Source organism: Oncorhynchus kisutch, linkage group LG15 (genome assembly GCF_002021735.2).
Source record: "Oncorhynchus kisutch isolate 150728-3 linkage group LG15, Okis_V2, whole genome shotgun sequence".
Lineage (NCBI taxonomy): Eukaryota > Metazoa > Chordata > Actinopteri > Salmoniformes > Salmonidae > Oncorhynchus > Oncorhynchus kisutch.
The window spans coordinates 16,200,238-16,209,507 of NC_034188.2; the positions used below are offsets into that span (position 1 = coordinate 16,200,238).

Genomic DNA, 9,270 nt, shown 5'->3' on the forward strand with positions numbered 1-9,270 from the left:
TCTTAGTACATTTTCAGTTAACACATTTTTTATTTCATGGAAATGCAATTTCATTTCCTTTTGCAGGACCATTCGTTGTACATCTTTATATTCTCTTTTACTCCTTTTTTGTATCTCAAAACATGATCACTTGTACAACAATATCATCATCACAAACGTACCCTTTACAATATATCGCTCTTCTTGTCATGCTAACATGTTGGAAAATGATGCACTGATAACTTTTACTTATCAATAGATTCACCCATTCAATGAACATGAAGGTGTAGTTGTGTGGATAAAGATCATTTAAAAAAGGACAATTGGAACAATTACAGGAAACTAAACTTCATTTCGTTTTTTTTATTCAAACTGAAAATATGGTCGTTCCTTCATGGGTGTAACGATTAACTTTCCTTCATAAGAATAAAAAACAGGGTCAAAGGACTGATAACACTGCTAAAGAAAAACTGAAAATATGGTCGCTCCTTCATGGGTGTAACGATTAACTTTCCTTCATAAGAATAAAAAACAGGGTCAAAGGACTGATAACACTGCTAAAGAAAAACTGAAAATATGGTCGCTCCTTCATGGGTGTAACGATTAACTTTCCTTCATAAGAATAAAAAACAGGGTCAAAGGACTGATAACACTGCTAAAGAAAAACTGAAAATATGGTCGCTCCTTCATGGGTGTAACGATTAACTTTCCTTCATAAGAATAAAAAACAGGGTCAAAGGACTGATAACACTGCTAAAGAAAAATTGAAAATATGGTCGCTCCTTCATGGGTGTAACGATTAACTTTCCTTCATAAGAATAAAAAACAGGGTCAAAGGACTGATAACACTACTAAAGAAAAACTGAAAATATGGTCGCTCCTTCATGGGTGTAACGATTAACTTTCCTTCATAAGAATAAAAAACAGGGTCAAAGGACTGATAACACTGCTAAAGAAAAACTGAAAATATGGTCGCTCCTTCATGGGTGTAACGATTAACTTTCCTTCATAAGAATAAAAAACAGGGTCAAAGGACTGATAACACTGCTAAAGAAAAACTGAAAATATGGTCGCTCCTTCATGGGTGTAACGATTAACTTTCCTTCATAAGAATAAAAAACAGGGTCAAAGGACTGATAACACTGCTAAAGAAAAACTGAAAATATGGTCGCTCCTTCATGGGTGTAACGATTAACTTTCCTTCATAAGAATAAAAAACAGGGTCAAAGGACTGATAACACTGCTAAAGAAAAACTGAAAATATGGTCGCTCCTTCATGGGTGTAACGATTAACTTTCCTTCATAAGAATAAAAAACAGGGTCAAAGGACTGATAACACTGCTAAAGAAAAACTGAAAATATGGTCGCTCCTTCATGGGTGTAACGATTAACTTTCCTTCATAAGAATAAAAAACAGGGTCAAAGGACTGATAACACTGCTAAAGAAAAAAAATCCAACAATATGGAATATTGAATATATTTAGGAAATCGCCCTCTCTCCAGCTCTTCTGTGTAATTCGTACCTAAACAGTGAAAATGCAACTTATTGATTGCTTTAATTCTTCTTCTATAGAGGGAATGAACTGTACAGGAGTTGGATTGGTCGTGTGATACTACCAACATCTTCCATTCACTCTCTGAACAAATCTATCTAATACAGTAAAGTCATCCTGGTCTCTTTTGTTATTTGACAACCAAGAATTATTTCTAACGTTTTTTTTTACTCCGGAAAAACAAAACAAAAAAACACACGTGCAGATGAAGATGTTGTCAATCATTTCAAAAATGGTAAACAATATCACTGTATTAAGCACACATACAGAATATGAAAATGTTCAATAAACTGACAAGACAGAGAGAAATCTAAAAGTAGGTGAGGATTAGGATTCTCCTCAGTAGAAGAGGAAAGTTATACCAAGGATGAAAAATGTAATTATCAATAATGAATTAAAAACAATAACATTTACAACAGTCAACACTTCTCTTTTTAGTTCAACAGTGACATTTCCAACGGAGAATGGAACTGAATAAAAATTATACTCAGAGGCTAAAACCCCCCAAATAAGTGAAAAATAAATTAAGCAACTAAGAAAAGCAGTCATGTGTCCTTGTTATGCAGTCAAGTGTCCTTGGTATGCAGTCAAGTGTCCTTGGTATGCAGTCAAGTGTCCTTGTTATGCAGTCAAGTGTCCTTGTTATGCAGTCAAGTGTCCTTGTTATGCAGTCAAGTGTCCTTGTTATGCAGTCAAGTGTCCTTGTTATGCAGTCAAGTGTCCTTGTTATGCTATTTGAAACAGTAGGGTTGTGTGAGGAGAGAAGAGGTGTGGCTAACTACTCCTATGACACTGGTTTACTAAGCATGGGTATGTCCAGGGAGATGTGGGGCTACATTCAAATGGCACCCTATTCCTTATAGGAGCTTGTCAAAAGTAGTGCACTATATAGGGAATAGGGTGCCATTTGGGACACACACACATGTTAGCCTCTGGGATGAATGAATGGACAGCTTGACTTGTGTGATGATCATATTATGGATGTTATGGGGGGAAATGCCACTGATGACTTTGGTCTAATTAAGTATCATTATAATACTTAGCACCCGTGTGGACATCATGAAGCAATTCAATAAAATGGAGGTTGGGTTTGCTTTCGTACGTCATCTACGAAATAATAATCTCAGGTTATAGGTCATTTCAGAATCAGATTATTTGTATGCATTGAGGTTTTGGAGATTATTCCAGCATATCTATCATTTTTTATGTAGGTTGATTGTTGATGCTCACTAAATGGTTTCTCAGAGGTATCTGATAGACTGTTCATTGTGACTAGAGGGGAAGCAGGGCATTACTGCAGATCTGTAACCACTCAGGATTGGCAGTTGTGTATTACTGAGCCCATCCATGTGACATATAGCTCTAGTGACAGGACAAGGGATGCTGAGTCTGGGTGTGAGAGTCACATGGGTTGGGAACAGAAAAACTAACATCTGAAAACACCCACACCTCTAAAACTAGACTGTGGTTATGGGCCTAAAATATTCAGACTTCAGAAAACTCAGTTCGAGATTTATACCTTTTAACGGTCGCCATGTTGACACGAAAAGTTCCAAGACAGTTGCATTCTGGAATGCAAATTGGAATGTCATTTGTATGGAATATTTGGTGCCAAAATGGTGTACAGTCAGACAGACCTCTGGAATCTTAAGGCTCTGAGAGTCTGAGTACAAGGCCAAAGAGAGGCAGACTGTGTGGTGATGATTTGGGTTGGTGTGTGTGTATGTGTAGTTTGTGGGACATGTATGTAGCGTGTGTTTGTAGCATGTGTGAGTTCTTCTCAGCATGTTGTGGCCAGGGACTGGTGTATAGGTGGCTGGAAGCAGCGGACATGCTCCACAGTGGAACTATCGGTCTCCACAGCCTTCATGTACTTGTTGAGGATGGCAAAGATCTCATTGTTCAGGATCTGGTACTTCCTGATGCGGTCAGCCATCTTCTTCAGTGGCTGTAGATAGATAGATAGATAGAGAGATAGAGAGATGGGGTTTGAATCCAATGATAAAATTAAAATCACAGACTAGGATTGCAGTAGCCAAGGACTTGCCACCATAAAGATGGTGAGCTTCCTCTTCTCATATAAAAAAAATAGCCAGCAGTTGACATATCTCTTAATCCATTCTGTCATCTTACTTCTGTGTTAGCATGCTGGTTAAAACAAAGTAGATGTGTGCATAGCGTCAGTGGGTACCCACCACGTTCTTGATGATCTCATCCTTGCTGTCCTGCCTCTGCACCTTGAGCAGGTGGTAGCAGAAGTCAAACAGGTCGAAGCGGCGCTGCTGACCCAACAGCACGATGATGGAACAGCCTGCCCAGTTCAGCCCGTCACCAAAACACTGCCTGCAGAGGATACATACAGGAACTTAATAAGTACTTTGTATTTGTAGAAAACGCTTTACAAATCAAGCTCAGTTGATGGGATAGTGATTGCTTTATCTACTACTGTGCATGTGCACTAAACAGCCCTGAGAGGATTACAGTAACACACTCCTTACAGTGTGAGTACGCTGCCATGCCCTCTACAGTAACTCACTCCCTACTGTGTGAGTACGCTGCCATGCCCCCTACAGTAACTCACTCCCTACTGTGTGAGTACGCTGCCATGCCCCCTACAGTAACACACTCCTTACAGTGTGAGTACGCTGCCATGCCCTCTACAGTAACTCACTCCTTACAGTATGAGTACGCTGCCATGCCCCCTACAGTAACTCACTCCTTACAGTGTGAGTACGCTGCCATGCCCCCTACAGTAACTCACTCCTTACAGTGTGAGTACGCTGCCATGCCCTCTACAGTAACTCACTCCTTACAGTGTGAGTACGCTGCCATGCCCTCTACAGTAACTCACTCCTTACAGTATGAGTACGCTGCCATGCCCCCTACAGTAACTCACTCCTTACAGTGTGAGTACGCTGCCATGCCCCCTACAGTAACTCACTCCTTACAGTGTGAGTACGCTGCCATGCCCCCTACAGTAACTCACTCCTTACAGTGTGAGTACGCTGCCATGCCCCCTACAGTAACTCACTCCTTACAGTGTGAGTACGCTGCCATGCCCCCTACAGTAACTCACTCCTTACAGTGTGAGTACGCTGCCATGCCCCCTACAGTAACTCACTCCTTACAGTGTGAGTACGCTGCCATGCCCTCTACAGTAACTCACTCCTTACAGTGTGAGTACGCTGCCATGCCCCCTACAGTAACTCACTCCTTACAGTGTGAGTACGCTGCCATGCCCTCTACAGTAACTCACTCCTTACAGTGTGAGTACGCTGCCATGCCCTCTACAGTAACTCACTCCTTACAGTGTGAGTACGCTGCATGCCCCCTACAGTAACACACTCCTTACAGTATGAGTACGCTGCCATGCCCTCTACAGTAACTCACTCCTTACAGTGTGAGTACGCTGCCATGCCCCCTACAGTAACTCACTCCCTACTGTGTGAGTACGCTGCCATGCCCCCTACAGTAACTCACTCCTTACAGTGTGAGTACGCTGCCATGCCCCCTACAGTAACTCACTCCTTACAGTGTGAGTACGCTGCCATGCCCCCTACAGTAACTCACTCCCTACTGTGTGAGTACGCTGCCATGCCCCCTACAGTAACTCACTCCTTACAGTGTGAGTAAGCTGCTGTCATGATGTTGGCCTGGGGGTAGGTTTATGACAGTCATAAATACCTCTAAACACCTTTTTCCTCTCTCTACCCTACTAATGTTACATTTGAAAACCCCTTGGTTAACATAAAGATTCTGGGAACATCAGAAGGTGGGGGGAAATGAACAATATTCTGGTAATCCGACCAATTGAACATATGTGGAGGTACTTAATGAATATGATGTCAGTTCAGTTGTCATCTGAGACATTCTCATCAATGATAAGATGACATAAAATGCTACAGTGGAAAGTCTACACATCAGAGTTATCAGATTCACATTGAATTGTTGTTCAATTTAAATGTTTGAATTTGAAATTATTCGTGATGGGATGAAATGTGATTTTAGCTTCGAAAATGTGAGAATTGGGTTTTCATAAGGTTAGGGCTCTGCTCAATCAGTGGCCCGCCCCTGTGAAGAGTCATGGGTTATAAAACTTTTCAGAGACACCCTTCTCGCTCCACTATATAAAGCCTTGACGAAAATGTAACCTCCTGTTCCGAGGATGTGAGGACGACGGTCCGATGTCAGAATGGTTCAGATAATAACTACAGAATGAAACCAACATCAGCGTGAGCTTTGGTTGCGAATGGTATGAACTTTGAACTCTTATTCACTCCAGAAGTGATACCTCCGAGCCGTTGAGTTAGCAACAGCAGCTGCAAACGAGGGTTAGGAAGGAACAGACAAGAGTATCCCATCTATCACACAACAAAGTTACTACAAAGTAACAATTGACCACCAGAGACATTCTTCAAAGGACAAAGGACTCGGTTTGGCAGCACGGCCTTCCATCTACCACCAACCTACTGAAGCGCAGCTCAGAGTAAATATTTATTCCATTTTCCTTTTCCAAATGGACGTTTTCCTTTATGTTTTCCTTTAATTTGTAATCAAGTTATGATTAATTCTGTGTGATTAGTTAGGTATTTAGTAAATAAATAATTAAACCCAATTTTGTATTGCTGATTCAACTTGTTAGCCAGGGTTTGTGAAGATAACCAAGAATTTCCAACTTTCAGACGAGACTGAATTAAGGTGATGATTAATATTGACTGCTATTGATGTAAACTATTACTAGGTCTTTAAGAGTTTATTCAGAAGATAACAGCTCTATAAATATTATTTTGTGGTGCCCCGACTCTCTAGTTAATTATATTTACATGATTAGCTCAATCAGGTCATATTAATTACAGATAAATTATTTTATAGAATAGCATGTCATATCACTTAACCCGGCATAGCCAAAGACACAACACTGCCATGCCCCCTACAGTAACTCACTCCTTACTGTGTGTGTGAGTACGCTGCCATGCCTTCTACAGTAAGTCACTCCTTACTGTGTGTGTGAGTACACTGCCATGCCCTCTACAGTAACTCACTCCTTACTGTGTGTGTGAGTACGCTGCCATGCCCTCTACAGTAACTCACTCCTTACTGTGTGTGTGAGTACGCTGCCATGCCCTCTACAGTAAGTCACTCCTTACTGTGTGTGTGAGTACACTGCCATGCCCTCTACAGTAAGTCACTCCTTACTGTGTGAGTATGCTGCCATGCCCTCCACAGTAACTCACTCCTTACTGTGTGTGTGAGTACGCTGCCATGCCCTCTACAGTAACTCACTCTTTACTGTGTGTGTGAGTACGCTGCCATGCCCTCTACAGTAACTCACTCCTTACTGTGTGTGTGAGTACGCTGCCATGCCTTCTACAGTAACTCACTCCTTACTGTGTGTGTGAGTACGCTGCCATGCCCTCTACAGTAACTCACTACTTACTGTGTGAGTACGCTGCCATGCCCTCTACAGTAACTCAGTCCTTACTGTGTGTGTGAGTACGCTGCCATGCCCTCTACAGTAACTCACTCCTTACTGTGTGTGTGAGTACGCTGCCATGCCCTCTACAGTAACACACTCCTTACTGTGTGTGTGAGTACGCTGCCATGCCCCCTACAGTAACTCACTCCTTACTGTGTGTGTGAGTACGCTGCCATGCCCTCTACAGTAAGTCACTCCTTACTGTGTGAGTACGCTGCCATGCCCTCTACAGTAACTCACTCCTTACTGTGTGTGTGAGTACGCTGCCATGCCTTCTACAGTAACTCACTCCTTACTGTGTGTGTGAGTACGCTGCCATGCCCTCTACAGTAACTCACTACTTACTGTGTGAGTACGCTGCCATGCCCTCTACAGTAACTCAGTCCTTACTGTGTGTGTGAGTACGCTGCCATGCCCTCTACAGTAACTCACTCCTTACTGTGTGTGTGAGTACGCTGCCATGCCCTCTACAGTAACACACTCCTTACTGTGTGTGTGAGTACGCTGCCATGCCCCCTACAGTAACTCACTCCTTACTGTGTGTGTGAGTACGCTGCCATGCCCTCTACAGTAAGTCACTCCTTACTGTGTGAGTACGCTGCCATGCCCTCTACAGTAAGTCACTCCTTACTGTGTGAGTACGCTGCCATGCCCTCTACAGTAACTCACTCCTTACTGTGTGTGTGAGTACGCTGCCATGCCTTCTACAGTAACTCACTCCTTACTGTGTGTGTGAGTACGCTGCCATGCCTTCTACAGTAACTCACTCCTTACTGTGTGTGTGAGTACGCTGCCATGCCTTCTACAGTAACTCACTCCTTACTGTGTGTGTGAGTACGCTGCCATGCCCTCTACAGTAACTCACTCCTTACTGTGTGTGTGAGTACGCTGCCATGCCCTCTACAGTAACTCACTCCTTACTGTGTGTGTGAGTACGCTGCCATGCCCTCTACAGTAACTCACTCCTTACTGTGTGTGTGAGTACGCTGCCATGCCCTCTACAGTAACTCACTCCTTACTGTGTGTGTGAGTACGCTGCCATGCCTTCTACAGTAACTCACTCCTTACTGTGTGTGTGAGTATGCTGCCATGCCCTCTACAGTAACTCACTCCTTACTGTGTGTGTGAGTACGCTGCCATGCCCTCTACAGTAAGTCACTCCTTACTGTGTGTGTGAGTACACTGCCATGCCCTCTACAGTAACTCACTCCTTACTGTGTGTGTGAGTACACTGCCATGCCTTCTACAGTAACTCACTCCCTACTGTGTGAGTACGCTGCCATGCCTTCTACAGTAACTCACTCCTTACTGTGTGTGTGAGTACGCTGCCATGCCCTCTACAGTAACTCACTCCTTACTGTGTGTGTGAGTACGCTGCCATGCCCTCTACCGTAACTCACTCTGCGGTGAACTCGTGAGTGCCGACGGGTATGCAGTAAACAAACTGCATGGCGCTCCATAGGCGGTGGAATTCCATACACTCGTCCACATGCATCACGCCATTGGTGGGAGGCGGGCCTCGCCACACGGCGTCCTGCAGGAAACTACGGATCCTTGTAAGGATCACCTCGAACATGGACAGGCCACAGCAAAGACGCTCCTTGGTCAACAGATCCCCCTCACGGGCTATAGCTATTTGCTGAAAAAGAGGAGGAAAGGAAACATTAAGAGAGGAAGGAAGGAGAACAGGGAGTAAGGTGGAGCAGATAAAATAGGGAAAGTTTAATTGTTTTGGAACTTTGGTGCCAATATGGCTCCCCTTACAAATTTCTACATTTCAAACCAAGATTGTGGAAACTGTCTGTGGGTCAGGACAGAGAGCCAGGTGATGATGTGTGGATGGTGATGACAAGCAGGTAGAGCTCACCTGAGGGGTCCCCAGCCTCTCGATGAGGGGCACCAGATGGAGTGGAGCATACTTAGCCTCCAGCCTCTTCATCCTGACTTCCAGACGCTCCCCCTCTACACACACACATCAGTCAGATATGCATAATATTGACCTCCTTATCCCACCCATCCACCTTGTTCTCAATCAGGATCCACACTCCTGGACCTGTATCACATACCTTTGATGTAGACCCTGGGGAGGATGTTCTGGAAGGGGGCTGCATGAAGCAGGTCACACACCTCCTCCTGGGACTGTGGTTAACACACACACACAGACAGAGGGAGGGAGAGGTGACACTGAACACCAGCCAACATCTCTCCTGTATACTACATGGGGTAGTTAGTGGTGATGGGAGGGAGGTGTTATACTCATTA

At 43.7% G+C, this 9,270-nt stretch overlaps 1 protein-coding gene across 1 annotated transcript in view; it reads right to left on the bottom strand.

Moving 5' to 3' along the window:
• Positions 1-327: 327 nt before the first annotated feature.
• The window catches only part of LOC109908628 (cytoplasmic FMR1-interacting protein 2-like), a 31,598-nt gene continuing 22,655 nt past the window's right edge, over positions 328-9,270 (bottom strand). Inside the window, exons 21-25 of the mRNA XM_031791368.1 lie at positions 9,075-9,147; positions 8,876-8,970; positions 8,409-8,647; positions 3,728-3,875; positions 328-3,480 (exon numbers count right to left, since the gene is read on the bottom strand). Of these exons, the coding sequence (XP_031647228.1) occupies positions 3,313-3,480; positions 3,728-3,875; positions 8,409-8,647; positions 8,876-8,970; positions 9,075-9,147 (723 nt within the window). The 3' untranslated portion in view covers positions 328-3,312. The remainder of the gene's footprint in view (positions 3,481-3,727; positions 3,876-8,408; positions 8,648-8,875; positions 8,971-9,074; positions 9,148-9,270) is intronic.